This window comes from Lynx rufus, unplaced genomic scaffold, assembly GCF_022079265.1.
Source record: "Lynx rufus isolate CCGP_SWC_20201006 ecotype Redwood Valley unplaced genomic scaffold, mLynRuf1.p SCAF_2, whole genome shotgun sequence".
NCBI classification, from domain to species: Eukaryota; Metazoa; Chordata; class Mammalia; order Carnivora; family Felidae; genus Lynx; species Lynx rufus.
The window spans coordinates 176,367,772-176,393,295 of record NW_025814834.1 but is presented as its reverse complement, the minus strand read 5'-3'; the positions used below and the strand labels follow the sequence as shown (position 1 = coordinate 176,393,295).

Here is a 25,524-nt window from a genome sequence, read left to right as displayed (position 1 = left end):
GAGGAGGAGAAGGTCGTAACCTAGCCCTTGGAACTGCATAATTAATGACAGAGCACAAACTATGGGTTGACACAGGGAGGTGGGTGGGGGGGATGGGCTAGATGGGTGATGGGTATTAAGGAGTGCATTTGTTGGGATGAGCACTGGGTGTCACATGTAAGTGATGAATCAATGAATTCTACAATATTGCAGTGTATATTAACTAACTAAAATTTAGATTAAAAATAATAAAAAAATGTGGGGTGTCTGGGTGGCTCAGCCGGGTAAGCATCTGACTCCGGCTCAGGTCATGATCTCATGGTTCATGGGTTCGAGCCCCACATCGGGCTCTGTGCTGACAGCTCAGAGCCTGGAGCCTGCTTCGGATTCTGTGTCTCCGTCTCTCTCTGCCCCTCCCCTGCCTGCTCATGCTCTGTCTCTCTCTCTTAAAAATAAACATTAAAAAAATTAAAAAAAAAAAAGAACTGAGGCTTGAAGAGAAAACAGCAATACATCCAAGCTGCTTCAGCGGCTCACAGGGTTGGGCCTCGACTCCGTGCTGGCTGGCTCCTTAGTGTGAGTTCCCCCGTTGCCCTGCAGTGGCTTCCTGCCTGCCACATACCTGTGGGGTGTAGCTTTCCACATTGTATGGCTTCCTAAATCTCGTGTTCAGTATGTAATGGGGGGAGCATCCACCGGCGTAATACCTGTGATCGAGGACGGGGCCCTCGAAGCTGTTTGTGAACAGATTGATCCTGCAGGGAAGGCAGGGACAGGGGGAAGAGGTTAGGGTGATCAGTTTACGTAAGCCCAGCTGGCAGACCCTAAGGAGTGGAACCGAAGCTCCTGGGTACAGTGTCCAAGAACCTGAGTACCTGGTCCAAACCAGCTTTTCAGCTTCCTTTGTGGCCCTTCCGGACCACAATCATATACCTAGTCCCAGCCACTGGGAGATGCTTGTTCCTCTTCCAATCCACTCTGCTCCTTCTCTGTTGTGTCAGTGCTGTTCCCTGTGCCCAGAATGCCATTCCAGCCACTCACTGTTGTATCTCTTTTTTCCTTATCTTCTTTGTGGGAAGCCTTCACTAGCATTTGCCATGCTAAGCTAGAGGCCCTCCGAAGACCCCTTGCTTGCCCCTCAAGTAGCTACTGTTCTCTATTTTCACAGTTACCTTATGAGAATGGTTTAGCAAAATAGATAAGAAAATAGACTCTGGAGTCAGATGCCTGGGGTCAAATCCCTGCTCTGCCATTTACTAGTAATGCGATCTCAGGCAAGCCAGCTCGCCTCTCTGTACCTTGGTCTCTGCATCTGTAAAATGGGGACAAGGAAAATTTATTCTTAATTTCCGTATGATCTCCATCACGAGACACCAAATAATTGTCATTTGCTGAGACGGACTATGTCTAGACTATGTCTAGAAACAGAGCAGGGTGTGACTCCACATACGGATCACCTTCTACAGCATCCCCCCGCCCCCCAATCCCTGGGCAGTAGATATCACTGTGTGTAGTTAGAAGGGATGAAAATCAGTGTGTAGCCTTATTTCTCACTGCCTCCTAAGGCAGGCTTCCGTTCCTGACCGGCTCTGACGACTACTGAAAGCTCTTTTCTTGTTGAAAGGACCTCTGTGTTCTCTCAGCCTCTGTCACTGGCCTCGGTTCTGTTCCTAACAGAATTGTCATAGGCTCTCTGTCCTGTGACAGAGGTCCACGCATCATAAGAACGCCCAAGTGTTTATTTTCTTTAACCAACGCAATGTGGTGCTCACTTTGCGGAGGCGACTCTTCTTATCGATTTACACGTATTGGCTCATGTAATCCTTAAAAAGATTAATCCTTGAGATAGCTATCATGGTGATGATGTCCACTTTACGGAGCAGGGAAGCAAGGCACGGAGGGTAACTGACCTGCCCAAGGTCTCACTGCCAGCCTGCGTCCTTCCCCCACACAAGCTGCCCCCTACTGGCTTGTCCTCAATAATCATATTAGCTTATTTGATCCTCACAGAACTCGAGAGAAAGTTATTATTCACTGCCTGCTACAGATGACAAAACTGAAGCCCCACATAGATACGTGCCTCACCGGAGGTCCCACGACCAGTGAGCTGTCATTCTGTCCCATCCTACAGGGTCCAGTCTGGCCCTACTGCTGGCTTGCAATGTCTACTCGGTCACCCTCTTAGCCCTGTGACCCTTAGGAACTCTCTTAACTTTTGCAGACCTCAGTTTCCTTATTGAGGAGGCGGGGACTATAATAACCAGCTTATAAAGTGGTGCTGAGAGCAAGTCTTCCTGGCGTGAGAAGTCTCTCTCCTTAATGACAACCTTTGGGGGGCGAGATTTGATTTTTTTTTTTTAATTTTTTTTTTAACATTTATTTATTCTTGAGACAGAGAGAGACAGAGCATGAACAGGGGAGGGGCAGAGAGAGAGGGAGACAAAGAATCTGAAACAGGCTCCAGGCTCCGAGCTGTCAGCACAGAGCCCGCCCGACGCGGGGCTCGAACTCACAGACCGTGAGATCATGACCTGGGCTGAAGTCGGACGCATAACCGACCGAGCCACCCAGGCACCCTCAGAAACCCACTTTTTCACTAACTACTTAGGAGCCTACCCTCTGGGCCAGGCCCTATGCTGGGGCCTAGAGCTAGAGAAGAAGCTAAACCTCCCCCACAAGTTGTCAGTAGGATTCAGAGGTAATGCCGAGAAAGCACGGAGCACAGTCGCACAGCAGGTGCTGAGTAAACATGCACCCCCAGCCCTGGTTTGAGGTCCGTGTGGTCTCCGAGCACAGCTCCGTCTCTAGTGTTCCTGAGCCCTCCGCACGGCCCGTGTCTAGCCACAGGACATGTCCCTGGAGCTCCCCGGAGCTGTGTTCAGAGAGTAGCTACAAGCATCCACTTACACTACGTCTTTTTTTTCGGAAAAGAAGAAAGGAGCCACTCTGTGAATATCAGCTCCCTTCCTCTCCTCCAGAATTTCACTGAATTCTGTGCCGTCCCATCTACACAACAGAAGGACAGTAACTCACCCACTGGCCAGACGGCCAATTGCCCAGTACTGGTCCATTTCATGCTGACATTTTTTATAAATCCTCCTACAGTTGGCTTCATCTGACTGGTCTCCACAGTCGTTGTCCCCGTTGCAGAGAAGCCTGCGGTTTACACACCTCCCTGGAAGGAGAAAGGCTGTTACCGTTAGTCACGTGGCTGCCGAGAGGGAAACAACGGGGATGAGCACCTACTATGTGCCAGATATTTGGCTGGGCCTTTATCTGGCGTAAACACTTTATTCCCCCAAAGAGGCCAGTGTTGTATTTCTGAACCCACTTTGAGGGGAGGTTATTAAGGGTGGGGAAAAGGAAAGTGTCTACATGGCCGGGGTCGAAGTGGCCAGACCGGAGGCAAATCTAGACTTCTCTCCCTGGTGAGGCTGGCGAGGAGAGGTGGGTTTGGTGGGTCCTGTGAGTAGCACTAGCTGTGTGACCTTCCACGGGCTACCTAACCTGCCTCGATCTTCTTGTCTCTAAAACAGGGAAGTCATCTCCCCTTCCCTTCCAGGGCTGTTGGCACTTTTGCTTCCTATGAATGCTTTCCCCTCTGACTTGACTCCCTTTCTTGTTTGTATATTCTTAGGGGTTAAGCCTATAAGACAGGTGACCCTGTTTCCTTAGAGATGTCTGATCATTTTTAACCAATATCAAAAGCAGAAGAATTCAATTTGGTCTTCAAATGTTTCTTACAAGGCACTTAAACTAAAGCCTGCCTGAATGACCATTATGGCTCTGGTCGGAATCATGGAACACTGGCCATAATGAGTCCATGGACACACTATAAAAGTCTTTCAGATTTATTAGACAGAATTCTTGCATTTGCAATAAGCCCTGGAAATCGCTCTGAAAATCTCTAACCCTTTCTTGAAAAATCGTGAAGCACACCCGGTCCATATGGGTACAGGGAACGTAGAGAGGCTGCAATTCCCATCTAGATCATCTTGGGTCAAAATACTCTTACGTTTGCTGGGGAAGTGGCAAAATAGAGAGACATGTGCTTGCTTGAATGAACTAGATGTGAGTTGAAAAGACAAGTGTTTACTTAGTTCTGCAGTAGATGAGTATTGTACGCTCCTCCCTTCATTCCTTTAATCAAAACTTTTTACTGACTCTCATGCATTAGGGGTTCCGCTACACTTGGTTATGCAGAAATGCAAACGTCAAGAGCTACTTCTGCAAACATTTTTCAGAGGTAAGTGGTCTAAACACCCGATGGAACGGCTGTAGGCTTTCCATGTTGTCCTCAGCCCCAGGCCTCTGAGAGAGCCAGCAGGGCTCAGAGTCTGCAAAGAGCTTTCATTCCCACTGTGTCACCTGATGCTTCTAGTATGCTTGTAAGGTATTAACGTCACTTCTGATTTTCTGTTAAGAGAACCGACATGCAGAAAGGCTAAGTGACTTCTCCTAGGTCACAAAGTCAAAATAAGACTTGGCTCCAGGTTTCTGATCCCAAGTTCTGATCCCTCTGATCTTGGGCAAGTAACGTCCCCAAGTCTTAATTTGTTAATTTGTAAAATGGGGATAATATTGATGCCTATTTCATAGGGCTGTTTTTGTGAAATAATACATGGGAAGAGAGGACAAGGAGGGCTCCCGGACTGACCCATGACCCTGACCTTGAGCAGCAGACAATGGCCAGTGCCCCCATCACCCCATTTGCTAGATATCCCCTCCCACTCCTGCATCCCTTTATACCTGTGTGTGCACACACAAAGCCTTCACATTGCACTTGACTTCTGCATGGTCTGCTGGTAACACAGTCTTCAACTTCCTTGTCAGAGAAGTTACATGGTTCCCCATTGAACTGAGAGGGCCGGAGCAAGTAGGCATGTCTGTACTGTGGCAGAGAGGAGGAAGGTGAACCAAGGGCGGAGCCTCAGGGACCTCGGGAACTGAGGGATATTCACTGAAGGGTCCGTGTTGCAAGTGCCTGTTTGCTCGACTATTTCAACTAGACTCTGAGCTCTCTGAGGGCAGAGACCTGGCCTTTGATCTCTGCAGCTGCAGTGATCAATAAAGATTTGCTGAATGTGGGAAAAGCTCGGGCTTCAGAGTCAAAAGGTATTAAGTAGACTGATGTGGCCAGTTCAGTAACACAACACCACAATCTCTCAGCTTGATTACTCCAATGGGTTGATTCAATTATTCTCATTTACTCACTATCTTATAAATCAAAAAGCAAGCACATTGGAGACACATCTGACTCTGATACTTTCTAGTTATGTGATGTTGGCAAGTTACTTAACCTCTGTGATCTCAATTTGGTAACCTATGAAATAGGGGTAATGAATTAACCTAAATGTACGGTTATGGAGTTTCAACTATATAGAGGATCTAAATATGAAATCTCATGTTGTCCGGTACCTAGTAGGCACACAATTTCTTGTACTTATTTTTCTTTATTGTTATCACTTTTAAATTCCCATTGGTTGACATATAGTGGTATTTTTCTTTATTTTTAATCTTTACCAGGCAATATTCCTCTATCTCTAACTTCCTATTCGTTTATTCCAGAAATATTGGATTTCCAAAACACTGAGCCACCCGATGTTGAACAAGGTCGGTACTGATGCTTGCTTGGTTCTTTTTTAATCAAAGTACAGGTGACACAGTGTTACATTAGTTTAGGGTGCACAACACGGTGATTCCACAGCTCTGTACATTATGCTGTGCTCACCGCAAGTGCACCATACTACAAGATGACAATACCATTGACTATATTCCCCAGGCTGTACCTCCATCCCCATGACTTATTCACTCCATAAGGGCTTGCTTGTGTGTTTCTAATCATAATCGTGCCCTCTGGCCTGCCCTCAAGGAGGTCGCTGCAGATGGTGGGGGTGGTGATGGTGAGGGCCAGGCAGGGACAACGCAGTGTGATGGCCGCCATATTGAGGAAGGACACAGTGCTCTGTGAATTGATAGAGGCCTCCCTGATACAAACTTGGGAGCCAGTAAGTGACAAGCGAGCTGAGGTTCCAAAGGTGAAACGAAATGTCAGGCAAACAGGAAGAGGCGGCGTGAGGAGGGCAGAGAAGAGTAATCTGTGGGGAGAAAGTTGCTCTACCAAACCTGAGAGACTAGCGAGAGCGTGCCTTGTTCCAGAAAACCAAAAGCCGTTCATCTTGGCCACAGAGAAGAATACAGGAGGGCGGTGGCCAGAGCTGGAGGCAGACATAGCCAGGGGCAAGTAAGGGAGGGCCCCCCAGGTCTCAGGTTAGATTTAGTATTTTACTATGAGGCAATGAGAAACAATTATAGGGGGAAAAGTGATCCCGTCTGGGTGGCTTCCAAATACTAGTTGTAGGCAAGAGTTTGGTGCGACGAAATCATACAAGCCAGGGTAGCAGCCCCTTTGCAGAATGACATGTTAACCAACCATAGTTATTATTTGTATGGCATCTGGACACCCCTCCCCACCTCTCCCTGCCAAAAAAAAAAAAAAAAAAAAAATACAACCATTCACCCACGCTCCTTTGCATGGGACCCCAGAGGGTCTTTTGTCCTGGAAGGCAGAGACTGGCAGGACAGGGATGAGGTCTGCAAAGAAGATTGTTAGAAGACCAGCCCCAGGCACCAAAGACAAAATGGGATTGAGGGGTGTGGAAATGATGGGAGAGAGGCATCTCAAAATTCCGGTTGAAAGGTTTTGATAACCCTGCAGCCAGTGACCCTGCAGAGAGTGATGCTGTCCACTGAGGGCCAGTGCGTAACTAACTCTGAGTGAAGAGTGCTGGCTGGCTGGCTGGCTCATGCTGAGTCTTCCTGGTGTATGCTGCAGATGAAACAATTGTACAGATAATTGGATCAATGCTGATAATTTCAGCAATAAAGCTCACTTTGGGAACTGAATGATCCTGCTTGGCTCTCCACAAAGATCCAGTTAACTGTGTAAATGTCCTGGGTCCACTTTTACAGCCTCGTTAGGGTCTTAGCCCGTGGCTGCTTTGATATCCTGAGGAGCTGGGGAAATGGCAACCCTCTTCTTTTCTCTTTTCTCTCACATACCTGCTGTTCTCAGAGCTGGGATCCCGCGTCAGCCCTCGTATGACAGGGGAACCTGAAGCACAAATATGGCAGGGACTATGGTGGTTTTTGTTTGTTTATTTGTTCGTTCGTTTGTTTGTTTGTGGGACAACACTAGACAAGAAGCCAGAGGCCCAAATTCAAGGCCTTTATCTGCTGCTAGGTGAACCTGACAAACTGCCCGCTCTGAGTCTCTGTTTACCTATTTGCCTAACAGAAAGTGCCACTTCTGCCTTCCCTTCCTTATGGAGGTGCCAGAAAATATCACACGATCAAACAATACCTATTTATGGCGCTCTTGTTATGTTCCAGAAGTTGGCCTACATTGTAGGTACAGAATTGAATAAACCTTCAACAGCTTACCACTTAATGGAAAGGTAAGTAATTAAGGAAAAGTAAGTGACAGGAAGAACAGGGAGCTATTACAGGTGTTGGAAGGTTGGCTACCTAATAGCACATAGGGCTGAGAAGTCAACGAAGGGCTCCAAAGAGGTAGCCTGTAGGCAGAGTTTCAAATAATGAGTAGGTGTTCGCCAGCAATGCAAGTGGAAAAGGTCACTCCAGCCTCAGAAAGCAGCATGAATAAAGGCAGAGAGAGAGTGTGAAATGGTCAGAGAGAGACAAGTGTTCTGTGGGCCAGAGTGGGGGGATGCTTTATGGAGATGTCGGCCAGGTCAACGTCATGGGGGCCTTGAAGACCGTGAGTCTGGATCTGATCTCAAGAGCCATGTGTAGACTTTGAACGGGTTTCAAGCTGGGAAAAGACAGGCCACGCTTGCATTTTCAATAGCTCCCCTGGTTGTACCATGAAGATGGACTGAAAGAGCAAGTTTGGAGGCAGGAAGTCTGATTAGGAAGCTATAACCTGAGCAAGGATAAGTATGCTAGGCAAGTAGCTGGAAGGTTGAAGAAAGGATCTACTACTTGGAAACACTGAGGAACAGACTTCATCAAGTGAGCCAACGTTCAATGAGATCCTACTATGTGCCAGGCACTGTCAGCAGTGCCTTCACCACTCTTGCTGAGAGTTAGGGCTTCTGGAAGCTTAGAGCTCCCCCAAGGCCAGAGTACTTACCCTTTTCTTCTGACAGGGATCACACGTGGTCCAGGAGGACCAGCTGGAAAGTTCACAATCAATAGGCATCAGTGAGACATCCACATTCCGTGTGTGTCTGCTCTTGGCGAGGCTCTCATTGACTGCATTTGACTCAAGAGACTGTGGCCTTTCACCTCTAAATGGCCATCATGAGAGAACAGAATCAAGTGTCAAAAAAGAATTAAGTATGCATACAACCACCTACCCATCCATTCTATATATATATATATATATATATATATATATATATATATATATATATATTTGCTCATTTGCGTGAGGCTGTTAGTTTATCATTCAAGTATAGGTTAATTCATCCAGCAAACAGTTATCGAACACCCATAAGTGCCTTCCATTTTGGCCAGCTATCGTCGAAAGAGTACCGAACTCAAGAGCAGAAGACAGTCCATCGGCACCTGGGGGATCTGACTTGCCTTTTCGACCTGTGTGATTTCCACTTTTCTCATCCATGTAATGGGAGAATCATGCCTCCCTCCCAAGGCTATTCCTGGGATTCACTGAGAAAGTACATGTGAGAGTACTTGATAAATGCTAAACTGCTACAGATAAGCAGGGAATACAACCACAGCTAGATGTACGACTTGAAGCAATTCCTTCCTCACTGGGGGCCTCTGTGTTATGCCCAGGGAAAGGAGAGGTTTGGACTAGATGGTCTTTAAGGCACTCTCCCATGTTAAGAGTGCATGAAACATTTGCTGAGAATGAACAACATTGAGGGTACTGTGCTACAGGGGATACAGGGAAATAAAAAACATAGGTTCTGCCTTCTGGAGCTCACGTCTATCTTAGAACAGGAGAAGAGAAACATGTCTCATATCTTAGCTCTTTGGGACTCATCCAGTAGGCAAGGTTTGTAAGCACGCAGGCTCCAGGGCCAGAGTTTGCCTTAGGACGTCACTGTAGTGTGGAGGCTGGGCCAGGGTGAGGAGAGCCTGGAGGTGGGACAAGCAGGCAGGAGGCTCATGCAGTAGCATCAGTGAGTGATGTGAACTTGAACCATGGCAATGTCTAGGGGAGAGCACATGGCGGGGAGTGGGGGGGGCAGGTATACGAGATGTTGCTCCAGTGGAACGGATAGAAAATGAGAGGAAGAGGTTAGACAGGAAGGGGTTCAGGTTGATGCTTAGTTCTAGTTTGCGTGTGTGCGTGAGTGAGGGACACAGGAGCAAAAGAGCTTGTTGGAGAGGATGTGGGCGGGCATGCTGAGTCCCAGGCGCTCACAGAACACCTATGTAGAGTATTCAGCAACTAGTTCCTAAGTGGGTTTGGTACTCCAAAGAGAGATTTTCGCTAGAGATACGGAGCTGATCCTGAGAAGCTATGGGAGAGCATAAGACTGTTATTGAGAGGAGGAGCAGGCCAGAGAGAAGTCCTTGAGGGACAGCAACACCACCAGCAGTCCAAGAGACAATGGTGCCCTGCCAGTCCAGAGCAGACAGAGCATATAAGGGGATGTAGGTGAGGGCAGGGTGGGTGGACGGAAGGGGCAGACAGTGTCGCATCCATAGAGCTGTCAAACAACGTGAACTATGTCTAGAAAGTAAGGTGACGCTTTTTGTGGAGTTCCTGGCATTCGGTGGGATATTCAGTAAAAGAGTGGATAAACAAATGTGGTATTGAATCTGTCTAGGCCTCCAGTTAACTCCGTGTGTAACATGACGGGTGAGGGGGGTGGGAGGGAGGGGAGAGTAGGTGATGGGTATTGAAGAGGGCCTCTTTCGGGATGAGCCCTGGGTGTTGTATGGAAACCAATTTGACAATAAATTTCATATATTAAAAAAAATAAATAATATATAAATTAAAAAAATAAAAAACAAAACAAAACAAACAAACAAACAAAAAAAACCATGACGGGTGCATTTAGATTTTACCCTTCCTCCACCGGCGAGAACATAATCTTGCAACCTGTGTTCCTTTTCAAGGCGAAGGAGATGAGAAAGAAAAACAAAGATTTTCTGAGCACCCAGGACATGTCAAGCTCTGTGTGAGGTGTTTTACCTGGGCCATCTCCTTGAATCCTCATGACAATGCGAGAGGACATTGCCACTTGGGCAGATGAGGGAAATAACTGAAAGTCACGTAGCTGGTATGCAGTGGTCCTGGGGGTCTGAGCTGAGGTCTGTTGGACTCTAATGCCTCTTTATCCATTTCCCCCATGTGCCTGGAAGGGTGCCAGGAACAGCATCCACTCTACCAGTGCCCTCTGTCTCTATGCAAGGTCTCTTTCATCTCTGTGTCCAAGATTGAGTCATTAGGGAGAGCATCACACAGTTTCCACTGTCTCAAATACATAGTACATCACTCCAGACAAGGGCATTAACAATACATTCTCACTTGGCAAAAGTCCTAAAAAGAGGATAATATTAACTACAGTGAAATCCATCTCCAAAACCGCCCCAGAGACCAGCAAAAATCAATTGCCTAGTAAAGTTGGATCTTTAAGGAAAGGTCAAAGACTCTCCTGGAAACCACAGGTGGATACTTTTAAAATGGTTACTTGAGGCAGGATGCTGCACCCCAGGAGCGGGGCTCAGAATGTGTTCTTATATCTACTAATTTGCTGGGGTTTGACAAAACAATATTGTCTGTGATTCGGCTTCTCCTAAGTATATATTTGACAGCTCGGCAGGGTACCCTCTTCCTGTTTCAACTAAGAAACGGTTACATTGTGTTTTTAGCAACTATCAAGGCAATTCTGGGCACAGTTGAGACTGAGTGGATGGGTAATGTACACGCACTGTATTAAGAGTCACAATTATTTTCTTCTCTGAGATTTGAAAGCCTGTTAATAGGCGAGATGATCGTTTACAGAAGGAACTTGGTAAAAAGTAGTTATAGCCACCAGGTCTCTCATTTTTGCACCCCATTTTCATTATGGAGGTGGCAGTATAATGAAGTAATCAGCTGAATAAATAGTATGTTTGTAAATTACATCAGTTAGGATGTGTGTGGTTTATTAGTACTACAAAATGCAAATTGGAAAGAAAGGCTGGCATTAAATTGCATCTTTAAATCCTGGCCTCTGTGTAGGGATACAGCACATTCATTTCATGCCCACGGATTTTTACGGAAACAGACCAGATGGACCTTTTGACCAACTGAAATGACTCTGTCATTCAAAATCCTCTCTATGTTTTTAAACATGCCCGGAGAAGTACAGAAAGTAAAATAATAAACACTCATGTAGTCATAACCCATGATTGGCAATTATTAACATTTTGGTATATTTCCTTCAATTTTTTTTAATAGAAAATAACCCTATACATTACACATCTGCATTGGATACCAGCCCCAGATACATTTCCCTCTCCTCCTTCTCAGAGGGAACTATTGTTGGGGATTTACATGTATCCCTTGAGCCCTTTAAATATTTTTACATATTATATACGCACAACATACATTGTTTTTGTGTGCTTTACTCACACTATGCATATTATTGTGCAACTTGCTTTTGTCAATCAACTCTCTACTTCTGAGCCCTCTCCATGTTGATTCATAGAGAGATCTAGTTCATTTCTTTACCTCTGATGTCCCATCAGAGGACATAAGTTGCATTCAATGTATTCTTTTTCTTTTTGAAAGACATTTATATTTTCCCAATGTTTTGCAATTGCAAATAACGCTACAATAAATACCCTTCTACAAGTCCTTGTAACATATCCCTCTACATAAGGAATGGCAAGGATGTGCCTTTCCTTGAGGTGTACAGAATGCAACTGCCAACATCAGGATATATTTCACTGGGTCCCTGTCTCCTACTCTCTTTCTGACAGGAGTTTCTGATCAAAATAAAGATGGATCCATCGAGGAAGGCAGGATTAGGTCAGCAGTAAATTGCAAGCCATCAACTTACAGAGATGGGGTGTGTCAATATATTTTGGCTTTCTGTAGAAATGCCCTGACACAACAACTCTCTGTCACACACAATTTGTTAGGCAGCTAACATTCCCTTTGCAAATAGCATCCTTCCTCTTCGCTGGAAGAGGCAGCTTCTGGGTGGCAGAGTTTCAATTTCTCCTCTCTCTGTCATTTGCTGTTGTAGACATGAAATTTAAAGCAACATCTCAAGGCAACAAATGTGTGGCCCAGAGATAGAGAAATGACATGGGGGCCCAGCACGTCAGATACACAATGCAGCTGGAGAGGGGATAATGCATTTGAGAGGCAGGATAGTACAGGGATACAAAGGAGCTCTGGAACCAGAAAAAAACAAAACAAAACAAAAAAAAACAATTGGATTGGAATCCATATTCTGTTACATATTAAGTGAGTAGCTTTGTGACATTTACCTTATCTACCAATCTTAGTTTCCCTCTCTGCAACACTGTAAGCAATAAAACTTACCTCCAATAGCTGTGAGGGCTTAGAGCTAATGCATCCAAGTGGCTGGCACAGAGCAGCGATAAATAAACAATAGGTCTTAGGACGATGTGATTATTTCATCTGACATGATTATAAGAACTAAACAAAAACCTTTCTTGGGAGCTAACATGAGGGAGGTCTCAGTTTCTCCTGTGCCAGAACTGAAGGCTGTTCATCCACTTCAAGTATGGAACTCAAATACCTGCTGTGTTCGGGACCGCCCCGTGGAACTCACGGGCAGAGGCCAGAACACCAAACCTGGTGGGGGTTTGAGACTGACAACGTGAGTGAACCTCTTCTCCTCTCTGAGGACCCTTTTGCTTTTCTACATAGTGTGAATAAGAGAGAATATCCATCTCATGGCATGGCTGGAGGATTAAATAAGACACTCTACTTATCCACCACGCCTACCTCCACTTTCCATGTCAGAGTGAACTTCCGAATATATAAATATGATCGTGCAGCTCCTTGGCTTAGAACCCTGCAATGGCTCCCCATTGCTAGAGGGTAAGGTTCAAGGTCCTTAGCTCCCACCCTAGTGCTCCTCCATTCCACCCACTCTGATCATGCTGACTCCCACTTGATCTCGTCTTTGCTAGTGCCTCGCCTTGGCCCGTGCTCGAGTCCTCCTGAAATAGACTTGAAGCTTCAGGAACAAGCCAGCCTTCTCATATTTCCATGCCTTTGTCTGTGATGCTTCCTTTGCCTTGAACACCCTCCACCCCCTGGGCCATTTGGCGAACATCTATTCTTATATAAAGATTCAGCTCAAATACCGTCCTTTTCTAGAAGACTTTCCAGACTTACTGAATGCCCAGTAGAGCTGGTCACTCCCTCTCTTGCTTCTCACCTGTCCCTGTATCATCTCTTGCAAATGTACCTAGAGTGTGTGCCCACATGGTGGCTTTTTCCATGAGAACACAAGCTCTCTGTGTCTTACTCATCTCTGTATCCTTAGAGCCTGACAAGGGGTCTTGCAAAGGGGTCACTCCTATTTGCAGGGGGTCGGGTTGCTATGAGCCCCTTCAACCTCCATTCCACACACATATCCCTGGGTCTTTAACCCTTCTCTGTGTATACATAGTACACGCATATAAGGCAGGCCTTGGCAGCTTGGTTCTTCGTGGGGCCAAGTTGAGATTATTGATAATCATAATAGCTATTATTTGTTGAGTGCCCAATGGGTAGTGAACCTCTCTGTTCTGGTCTTAGGGGTGGTGCCCAGTGGCAGCTGAGTGCTGGGAAGAGGTGAGACCAGGGGGTGTGTCCAATGGGCACTGGTGCTCCTCACATTAAGTGGGAGGTTGTGCTCAGACAGCATTTATGGAATCAACAAAAGGAATGGCACGAACAGCCCTTCTTCCCACAGGGAAGGTCTGCTCACAAGGAGGCCTGGGATACCTGAGCATTTCAGCGTCATGGAAGGGCTTCTCATGTACCAGGAGGATCTCCTAATTGCCAAGTCACTGGCGCATCTTTCACCGGAGCCCACGTTTGAGCTTTCACTAAGATATTTTCTTTAGCCTGTCTTGTATCCTATTAACAATACCAAAAATAATGAAATAAATCAGTTAGAACTTAACTGCTGGGAACATACAGGAGTGTGTGTGTGTGTGTGTGTGTGTGAGAGAGAGAGAGAGAGAGAGAGAACCTGAGAACCCACAGAATTTGGGTTGATGAGCAGGTAGAGTGGGTCCCACTCAGACATTAAAGTCACTGATGTGAATTGGCTCTTTTTTCCATACATGACAGGCCTTCTTTTGCGCAAAGAAGCTTTGTTCAGAACACAGAACAAATATCCTATTCTCAGCGTGACAAAATACATTTAAACATGTCAGTTTCTCAGGGGAACTTGTGTTGAAGTCAGACGCTTGGTTCCATAATAATCTGAAGACAGTTGTTGATATTATTTTATCAAATGCATGCAAATTGCTCGAGGAGATGCTCCTTCTTCAATAGACGCACGACAAAGAGGCGGTCAGCATTTTGTGGCTTCGTACTCCCTGTCACATTATTGACTGGCGAATCACTTGTCACCGTCACTTACCTGGAGCCGGGCAAACTGAGGCAGCCCAGGGCAGCAGAGAGAAGCATCAGTTCTGATGGTGTCCTCCGAGCCCACGGCACCGATATCTTCATTGTCTCTACGTGATGGAGCTTCAGCTGAGGCTCCGAGGTCCATGAAAAGTCTGCACAGGGAGTTTCTGTCCCCACAGAGCAAACAGTTCAGCAAAGTAAACAGAAAGCCAGTGGTGCCTGGAAACCCCTTAGACTTTGCACGGACAGAACCGTGCCTGTGACCCCAGACACCAATGAGAACGGGGGAAAACTGTGCAGCACACGACACAGACTATCAGGGGAAGCAGCCAAGAGGACAGGCTGTCAGTGGGGCCTGTGGGCTCTAGGTCCAGACTGCCTGGGTTCAAATCCTTTCTCTGCTTTGTCACCTTTGGCAAGTCACTTTACCTCTAGGCCTCGGTTTCCTCGCTTGCAAGGTGGTGAGGTTTACGGAAAGTAACCTAAGTAAGGCGACGAGGACAGGCCCATGGGAAACACTCACACGTGGGAGCTATTACTACGAAGTGGAAGGCAGCGTGGGAAGTCAAACCAAGCTTTGCGTTTTGCCTCTTTCTAGCCGTGTGACTTTGAGCAAGTCAATGAGGAGCTGCTGAGCTCTAGAACCTGTCTACCTGAGTTAGAATTCTCTTGGTATGTTTCACTAGTTGTGTGACCCGTGGCAAATCATTAACCTCTGGGAGCCTCTTTCCTCATCTATAAAACGAGAATAATAGTGCCCAACTCACAAGGCTGATGTGAAGACCAAATCAACTGAAATATTTAAAACACTTTGAAGGGTGCCTGGCACGTTCTACGTGCCCTCTCTGTAAGTGACCTGCCATTTTTTTTTTACTTTCTCTGATTCTGTTCCCTCGTCCACGAAATTTGGAGAGTTAGTCTTACCCGTCACTCAGCGTTGGGAGAGTCACTGGGCTACTAACTGTGAAAGTGCTTCATAAAAAGGCATCATAAAAGCAGTAACTGTAGGGGCACCTGAGTGGCTCCGTTGGTTAAGCATCCCACTCTTGATTTCGGCTCAGGTCATGATCTCACAGTTTGTGGGATTGAGACCCACGTCGGGTTCCGTGCTGACAGTGAGGAGCCTGCTTGGGATTCTCTCTCTCCCTCTCTCTCTGCCCCTCTCCTGCCTGCGTGCTCTCTTTCTCTCTCAAAACAAGCAAATACACTTAAAAAAAAAATAACTGTGAAAGAGTAATTATCCAAATCTGGGTTGTTTGTTATTATATAACTTACATGGAACTTCACCATGGTTTGGGGAAAAGCAGAGAGCTTTCCTGACCTTGCCAGAAAGCGTACTAGGTGACTGGTAGTGGTAGATTGAACATGTGTCTCCCATATTTGCTAGTGACTCTACAACACCCCACGTGGTAGCAACCTGAAAAGAGTTCAGTCAACACCATTGCCTTCCACCTACCATGTCTCCCACATTGCAGGTCAGAGGGACTCTCTCTTTCCTCTGGGGGTGAACCCAGCAAAGGCAGGTGCCACTCATGTATGGTGAATAAACTTGAGCCTGGAAGAGGGATTTTCCTTCGACTTTTCATTATTCTGAGTAGCACGCCGATTGCCCTGCCATTTCAATGTGGCGTCCCCCTTAAACGGGATTAAAGGAAAATGTCACATGAGACTCTCTTGCAGGGGCGTAATCCAAGCAAATGTTCACCTCAATACGTCTAGAAATGATTCCCAGAGGACCTGTGACTAGGTGTCGGATGGACGTGTTCACATTTTCAGTTCTGGCTGACACAGCGTCAGCCCCACTTCTCAGCTGGAGACGGCACCTGCCGTCCCTGTGGTGGGGGGCACTGGCATGGGGTTGGAGGAAGCATAGCACAGACTCAAAGGCAATGTGCAAGTGGCCAAGGATCCCAAACACACCTCTCTGCAAACCACCACTGGCTCCTCAGAATCAACAAATTAAAGTCCAAACTGCACTAACCTTGCATTTATGAAACCAACCTGCAGGGCATTAAGGGCTGTACAAACATGGCGGAAGACGGTCCTGTTGCTGTTGATGCTGCAGGTGTTGATGAGGCCCGGGGTGGGGGGAGGCAGCAGGCAGCTTGGCGACGCGCTGGGAGGAAGACTGCATAGCATTTCCTTAAACAAGCGACCTCATTTCTCTGTTTTCTATTCTGAAAAATGGAGATAACAACTCATCAAGGTTATTCTGGGGAGTGGATACAGAACACATTAAGCCCTTAACCTAGCTCCCCTCACAGGGTGTACTCTTGAGTGCCAGCCGGCACCCCATCCTGCCACATGTGCCAGAGGGGCCGGGCTAGGGCTGGGAAGGCAGATAAGCAAGAGCGGCAAAGGGATGGATGGCAGGCCATGGAGGGAGGCCACCCCTTCGCGTTAATTGGGCCCAGAACACAGAACACAAACTCTGCTGTCAGACCATCCTGTGTGCATCCCAGTTATCATTATCCCAAGCACAAGGCACTATCTCGCTGTTGTCCCAAAGGATGCAGCGACCTGAACTTTGCCACAATTGATTGTGGTAGTTAATCATTTGTAAACAAGCAGAAAATTGCATTTCAAGAAAGATCCATGTTCTCTCGCGCGCCGGCGTGCGTTTAAGAGAAGCCACATCCTTGCAAGACAAGGCTCCCCTTCCACCTCCTCAACCCGATGGACTCATGGAGGACCCTGCAATTTTTAGCGGCCAGTTACATGAATGACTCAGGTGCTCTCTCGCCAGATTTTTTGTGCATGCTGTTCTCTCTACCCAGAATATGTGCCACTTGGTTAAACAGAATTCGTTGTTTGTGTTTCATACTAATGTCACCTTCCCAAATGACTCTCCTGGGGTCCTTTGCCCCCTGGTGGCTTACAGTGCTGCTCACCTGAGGTTATGGCAGGAGGATGGCGGCCTCAGGCAGCAGTGATAAAACAGATTTTTCGTGGGGAGTTCTTAGCAATTTAACAGGCTTTCCCATATGTCATCTTGTTTGATCTTGATGATAAGCTAATAACTGTCATTTTCCATGCCTCTGACATGGGGTTCCATAACTGAGTCCACGAGGAAACCTATGATCAGGTATGGACTTTATGTTGTTATTTTTTTTGTTTTTTCCTGACTCCCAAAGTCTTCTGTTTGTAATTCCAAGGCTTTACGCTCCTTTTAGAAGTTCCAGGGTGGATTCAGGTATAGCACAATTATCACACCTCACCACTCTCTGGCCATAGCTCTCTTCTCTAAGAGTAGGTTTTAGAAAATGATCATATGTCTCCAGGCCTTTAAATTGTACAAAGAAACTCATAACTGTATGCTTATGGATCCACCAAGAGTTCATTGTTTTTTTCAGTCTTTGATAATTAATTTTCTATCCTCCATTTCCATAATTAATCCCACACATTTTAGGTTTTGTTACGGCAATACTCTCCCCCTGGTACCTATTTTTGTATCAGTTAGCTTTTGCTGCATAACAAAAATTCCTAAACTTAGTAGTCATTTACTAACTCAAAATTCTTTGGGTTATCAAATAGGTCTGGGCTAAGCTGGGTCATTCTGCTGGTCTTGCTGGGTTCACTCATGCAACCTCAACCAGCTGGTGGGTTGGGAGGGGGCTGGCTGATACAGCATTGCCTTGTCTACTTGAGGATTCATTCTGTCTGTCTATCAGTGCTGACTGTTGACTGAAGCGATGGGGTCAGTGGGCCACAGTTCTCCAAACAGACTCAGTCTTCTTCACGGTGATTTCATTGTTCCAAAGAACAGCAAGAAAGGACAGGCTCCAAGGCAGAAGTGCCTTTTAAGCCTCTGCTTGAATCATGTTTCTTAATGTCCCACTGGCCAAAGCAATGGCCAAACCCACACCCAAGAGACAGAGACACAAATCATACCTACTGATAGAAGGAACAGCAGATTCACTTTGCAAACGGGTGCGTGTACAAGGTTGCAAGGAATTTGTGGATATTTTGGAATTTACCACAGATATGCGCCACTTTCACAAAAGCAGTTAAAACTCAGTGTGCCTCCTTCATTTCTCTCTTCTCCTGTCCTTGTGATTTCATAGTGTGTGTTGAGATAACAGTGGCTTATGGTCGATAGAGCCTATGGCTCTGACTTGCTGGATGGAGCCTGCTGGGGCTCCTGGGTGGCTCAGTCTGTTAAGTGTCTGACTCTTGATTTTGGCTCACATCATGATCTCATGGTTCATGAGACTGCATCCCATATTGGGCTCTGTGCTGACAGCATGGAGCCCACTTGGGATTCTCTCTCTCCCTCTCTCTCTCTGCCCTTCCCCTGCTCATACTCTCTCTCAAAATAAATTTAAAAATTCTTTAAAAAAAAGAGCCCCTGTGGACTCACAGAGAACTTTATATGACTAAGAATTAAACTTTTGTTATGTCATTGAGATTTTGTGGTTTATATGTTACTGCAGCAATAGCTACTCTATTCTGACTAATTATGTTCTAATGTTTCACACAAAATTTGTTGTGTATGTACATGTTTCTGGGGAAAAAGCCCATATTTCCCCTCAGATTAAAAAATATCTGCGATTCAAAAGAAGTAAAAACAAAAGGAAATGGAAAAAAATTCCCTCAGGAGATGTAACTTTTTCAGCTCACAGAATTCTGGGTTTTTCGCTTTGAAGGTGGTGTGGAGTAGTTGGAAGTGTCTGAGGCATCAGACAGACCTAGATTAGCATTTCATTTCTCCCATTTATTAGTTTATATCCTGGACAAATCCCTTAAGCCCTCCGAGCAGTTGTTTCCTGGGTTTAAAATGCAGGCTTGTTGAAATAATGCTTCAATAATCATTTATTGCAAGCCTACTACATGTCAGGCACAATGCTAGGTGCCGGGGTTTAAAGATGAATGTGTAATAAACCTTCCAAATAAGAGCGGACAATCTGGTGAGATAAACAGACACTATAATACATCATGGCAGTACAGTGTGGTGAGTGCAGTGATGGAGCCTTCAGAGCACAATCTGGGCACAGCCAAATGTGTGTGTGCATGTAAGTGTTCACATGTGTGCATGCACATGTCAGAGTGTGCACAAGTATGTGTGTGTACAGTGTGTGCACAAGTGTGTGTATGTGTGTATGCACACGCGTGTGCACGCAAGCACAAGAGGGTGCACATTGTTTTGTTGCACACACGTGTGTGCACGCACATGAGTATTGTGTGTGTGCGTGTAGGTGCACAGTTGTGTGCAGCTGCGAGTGTGCATACATGCGTGTATTGCATAGTGTGTGCACAAGTGTATGCGTGAGTGTGCACGCACGACTATTGTGTGTGTGCATGAATGTGCACAGTTGTGTGCAGCTGCGAGTGTGCACACATGCGTGTGTGTGCATAGTGTGTGCACAAGTGTGCATGTGAGTGCATTCGCACAAGCATGTGCATGCAAGCACAAGAGAGTGTGGGTGTGAGCATTCTGTGTTGCACATGCGTGAGTGTGCACAAGTGTGTATGTGTGAATGTGCATGCATATGAGTACTGCATGTGCGTGCGTGTGTGCACAAGTGTGTTCAAAGTGTGAGTTTGTGCACACGTGTGTGTATGTGCACATGCGTGTGAGTGTGCACACAGGTGTGTGTGTGCATGTGTGTGTGTGATCATTGGGAGAGGTTTCTCAGAAGTGATGCTCCAGCTGGCCCCTCAGGGGTGAGGAGGAGTCAAGAAACCAAAGGACCAAAGGGAGAGCACGTGCTATCACTGGGAGAGGGCAGCAAGATACAAGGGTGGGACCCCACACAGAAGTTGGGGAACTGAAAGCCATTGGGTGTTTCAGGGGCACAGAGTTCAGCATGAGTAGTAGGAAGAAATGGCACTGGAGGCAGGCAGGAGTCATATCATGAAGGGCCTGGTGGGCAGTGCTAATGATCGGGACTTGTGTCCTAAGTGCAAGGGGACCTACTGAAGGCTTTGGAGGGGAAGGGAGAGGACAGCTTTCTTTGTGGGAGAGATTACTCTCGCTGCAGTGTAGAGGATGGACCGGTGGGAGGGAAATTGGAGCAGAGAGTCTGGCCGGGGGTGTGTTCCAACAGTCCACTGAGAGAGACGGACGCCCGAAGCAGGGCGGTGGTAACAGTCAGAGAGGAGGCATGGACACAGTGTGTGCGTTCTGTTGTGGAGAGAAGTAAATAGCACATTATTTACTTTTAAGTTTTAAGTTGATTTATTTTGAGAGAGAGAGAGAGAGCACAGGTGGGGGGGGGGTAGGAACAGAGAGAGAGGGACAGAGAAAGAATCCCAAGCAGGCTCTGTGCTGTCATCGCAGAGCCCAATGCAGGGCTCGAACTCACGGACTGTGAGATCATGACCTGAGCTGAAATCAAGAGTCGGACACTTAGCCACATGAGCCACCCGGGCGCCCAATAACACACTATTTGTAAAGGGCTTTGTAAACCATGCTGCTGGGCACAAGGTGGGGTCATTATGATGGAGATTATGGTTCTGTGTTAAGGAAGGTACGTTAAGTCCCCTGGGCTGAGCTTGTCAGCTGCCCAGAGCGCCCTGGCTCCACTCGGCATCCATTTCCTTCTTTATCACTCATGGTCCTGTGGATTCAAGGGCGCACGCTTGGCTACCATCAGGTGAGTTCCTTGTCTTCCAGGCTCACCTTCCCTGGACCCTGGGGATGGGGGAAGGAAGACTTTATCTTGTCCTACTGTCCCAGAGTCCTAATCAGTGTCCGATGTCCGGGGTTTTCCCTGAGGCCCTGGAGGCCTGATTTAAAAGACCCTTGGCAGACATCTGTGGGAACTGCATCCCTGGAGGAGGTTACGCTCCCTGGAGCTCCTTCCCCACGGCAGGGTAGGAGCCCCACCAAGGTTCAAAGGTGGACCAGAAAGAAGTGCAGCTGGGCTGAGTGGGCAGTGAGGTCTCTGGAGGACTGCCTGGGGACAAACCACCCGAAGGAGAAACGGAGATGGCTCTATTTCTAACTAGAAGAATAAGGAAGGGGAAAAAAGCAAGCTAGCAAAATGAAGAGTCTCATCCTTTTGTGGCAAAGAGACCAGCTGTTCACGGATCCCTGTGCCCTCCACGGAGCACCCAGCTACGCTGCACTTCCCAGCACCTTTGTGACCCTGCTTGGCTCTGTGACTAAAGGCACATGGAATACAGGCGTGCCATTACACCGTCCCATGTGCAATCTGACCCGCTCTCCTGCCCCGCATCTGCCCGCTGAATATGACATTGGAAGCCACTGTTGAAGAGGGCTGCACAGTGGGCAGCCTGGGCTCCCGTGTGGCCATATGGAGCAGAATCTTCCACACGCCCTGCTGATTACACTAAGCCTCAGTGAGAAGGAAACTTCTCTTGGGTTCCAGCTGCTGAGATTCCAGTGTCTTCCTGTTACTGTACATAGGAAGTATAACAAGAACATCTGGGCAACACTAATGATGAAGGCCAGTGCTACAAAGAGCAGGTAGGCAGATGTGGCCCACGGCGTGCTCCAAGGTGATGGTCAGCCAGTGTGCCGAGAGGAGAAGTGACTTTGCGGGTTTTGCCTCCATTATTTGGGACGCAATCGCCAAATACAACCAGGAGACCAGGGGGAGAGCCCTTTAGGAACAACTTGATTTGGTTCTAGCAATTTAGGGCCGAGAGTGGGCATGTTGCTCGGCTCCTGGTCATTGACCAGAGTGCTAATCAGAGAGGACCCGGCAGTGTGTGTGAGAGGAGGCAAAGAAGAAATGCTAGAAGACGGATGGGCTATGGCAGTGAGGAAAATTATGCCTTTAGGGGAGTCCCCAGTTTGGGAACACTTTCAGACAGGGACCATGAAGCAACAGCGTGTTGAGGACTCACATGTGGACAAGGAAGACGACTTCTAGGCCAGTCAGTGATTCCCAGGGTCTGTGCATAATTACCTGTTTAATAATGGAGCATAGTACATCATATTTTTTCTTTCTTTATTTTTACTTTTTTTTTTGAGGGGGCGGGGCAAGGGGGGGGAGAGAGAGAGAGAGAGAGAGAGAGAGAGAGAGAGAGAGAATGTTAACGCCATGCTCAGCGCAGAGCCCGAGGTGGAGCTCGATCCCACGACCCTGGCATCGTGACCCGAGTTCAAATCAAGAGTCGGATGTTTAACCAACTGAGCCACCCAGGTGCCCCCATTGTATTTTCTCTTAGACTCTTTTGAGTTCCCACAGTCTTAGGATATTTTACTGACCTCACGATGCTCATTATCATCACTGGCACAGGCAAGGAAACATCTGGAGTTCAACTCAGAGCGGCTCGTTTTTATAAATGTTTTTACATTAAAGTACAGGCAATTCCTCAGAAATAAAAATGTTGAGTATTCCTTTTCTATGTCAGATATTTCCAGGAACACTAGAAATGCATGAGGAGGGGAAATGGGATTCCACCTGGCAATGTGCCAGGAAATGAATTACCTGGGGGACTTTTAACAACTTGATGGATTATGTAGTTCCATTGATATTGTGGATTAACTGTGGCAAACAGGAAATCTAAGCCACCCTGCTCATCTGTTTATTCACTCGCAGTGGATCACATGTAGACTCCTCACCCTGCTACATAAGTGATTTCTAAATCTGTCTGCTTCAGCTACTCTGAACTTCACAGCAATTCATTTATTCAAATATATATATATATATATTTTTTTTTTTCTTTTTTTTCAATGCCTAGTGTGCTAACGTGGGAGACACAGCAAGCAGTAAATACAACTCTTGGCTCCCTGTCCATGTGGAGCTTCCGGTTTCCCAGAGGAAATAAACACAAGGAATCAATTACACTTCTGTCTACCATGATGATTTGAGTACCTTTAAGTAGTAAAAGCATATACTATTCTGAGGTCATTGGGGGTTGGCTGGGGGCAGGGAAATTCCCCTGCGCTTGAAAGCCCCAAACCAGGGGCGCCTGGGTGGCTCAGCCAGTTAAGCATCTGACTCTTGATTTCGGCTCAGGTCATGATCTCACGGTTTGTGAGTTCGAGCCCCACAACGGGCTCTGGGGGTGGTGGACAGGGTGGAGCCTGCTTGGGATTCTTTCTCTCCCTCTCTTTCTTCTCCTTTCCTGCTTGTGTGCACGTGCTCTCTCTCTCTCTCTCTCAAGGATAAATAAATAAAACTTAAAAAGAAGTAAAAAAATAAATAAATAAAAAGAAAAGAACGTCCCAAATCAAAGGGTGAAGCGACTGAACTGTCAGACGTTTGAGTTGCTAATGCGATACCGATGCCATGCAGTATCACGCAGCATTTCTGCTATCTGGTGTTGCCACAAAGAACCACCCCAACACTAGTGGCTTAAAACATCAATTATGTTACCATTACTCACAAGAATTTGAAGGGACGCAATAAGAATGGCCGAGATGACCACTCAGATGTTTGCTGACTCAGCTGAAGAGCTGGACAACTCGGGGGTGGCTGGGACCCTGTGACTGCCACCTTGGTGCTCCACAGGGCCTCTTCCTTTCCAGGTGGTCACTCCACAAGGCCTCTCCACAGGGTGGCTGCACTTCTTACATGGCAGCTCAGGGCTCCCAAGAGCACAAAAGCAGAAGCTTCCAGAACTCCTTCAGGCTCTAGCCTGGAGCTGGCGGGAGTGTGCTGCTTCTACCACATTCTACCGGTTGAAGTGAGCCACGGGGCCAGCCCAGATTCAGTGTTGGGGGAGCTCTACGTGGGTATGAATATTGGGAGGTGTGTTTCATTGGGAACCATCTTTGGAGATCAGCTACGATATTCAGCAAGTGGTACTGTTTAATGAGATTTTTTTTTTAAACAAAAGTCTTATTCAGGAAGAACCTCTTTCCCCACAAAGGAGTCTGGAAGTACCTTTCTTTAACCACTGCTGCTAAAAAAAATACAGCTAAAAAAAATACAGAGATAGGCAGAACTTTGATTAGAGATTTAAGTATATCACTGTAGTACTACCCACAGGGAAGCACCGTCTCCAGCCTCATTTGGGATCAAGCCTCAAGACTTACAATGGACTTCGAGAAGTGGCAGGTGCAAAGGCCAAGATATTCCTTCAAAGGGTTTAAAGACCACGATACGTGGAAATGATGCAATTTTGAGACAGGGCATGAGAGAGAAGAACAGGGACATTCAGAAGTGGATCCACAGATTGCAAACAAAACAAGGCAGGAGACCTGGTCCTACCTGGACAGAGACTATCCCCTTGGCCGAGGAAGATGTCAACTCTGACATCAGAACCCCAGCCTAGCATTCCCATAGTTTGCTCTACATATTTCGGCTTAACTGTGTGGCAGGCAAAAAAATATGACACTAGGCTCAGCTTCTATACATGTTAAGAGAGCAGGCTCTACAGTCAGAATGTCTGATTATGATGTCTGTCCCTTCTACGTGCTAGAAAAGTGGCCTTACTTTGTGTCAAGTTACTTAACTTTTCTGTTCAGGATTGCCAAGGTACTTAGCACAGCACTGCATATGCACGAGGATTTTGAAAACGTCAACTATTAATATCGTTAATGCTCTTGCTCGTATTGTTAATTTCATAATTTCCCATTTATACATCTTTCCAGCTCGATATTTGGCTTGGGTACGGGCTACCGTATCTGCCTACTGATGTGAGCATTTTGGCAGCCAGAGGGGCAAAAAGAGAATAATAGCCCTCTTTCCAGGAGGGACCGTTAATATCTGTCAATGTGCATCCAGTATACAACCTTGTGGCCTTTGCTGGAGAGGAAAACCCTGGCCTCCTGAGCTTGGCTTGCTGCACAGGGTTGATAAACAGCAGCGTCGATGTCAAGGCTGAATCACCTGGGTATCTAAGTCATACTGACTGATCAACCCACGAAGAAACATCTTTTATGTTGTTTGATGTCCAAACTGGGTATTTTAGGAGTCCTACGTGAACGCAGATAGACAGTTTTGATTTTTATTCAAGATATTACTTTGCAAGTTTCTAGGTATCCTGAGTGCATTAGTCTCTGAGTTCTGGAGCCATGTTTTTTTTTT

At 46.6% G+C, this 25,524-nt stretch overlaps 1 protein-coding gene across 1 annotated transcript in view; it reads right to left on the bottom strand.

The window, feature by feature from the left end:
* C8B (complement C8 beta chain) overlaps positions 1-14,677 on the bottom strand; it is a 37,233-nt gene extending 22,556 nt beyond the window's left edge. The window contains exons 1-5 of the mRNA XM_047082199.1: positions 14,586-14,677; positions 8,135-8,291; positions 4,729-4,870; positions 3,013-3,154; positions 602-734 (exon numbers count right to left, since the gene is read on the bottom strand). Coding sequence (XP_046938155.1) covers positions 602-734; positions 3,013-3,154; positions 4,729-4,870; positions 8,135-8,291; positions 14,586-14,677 — 666 coding nt within the window. The remainder of the gene's footprint in view (positions 1-601; positions 735-3,012; positions 3,155-4,728; positions 4,871-8,134; positions 8,292-14,585) is intronic.
* Positions 14,678-25,524: the final 10,847 nt, after the last annotated feature.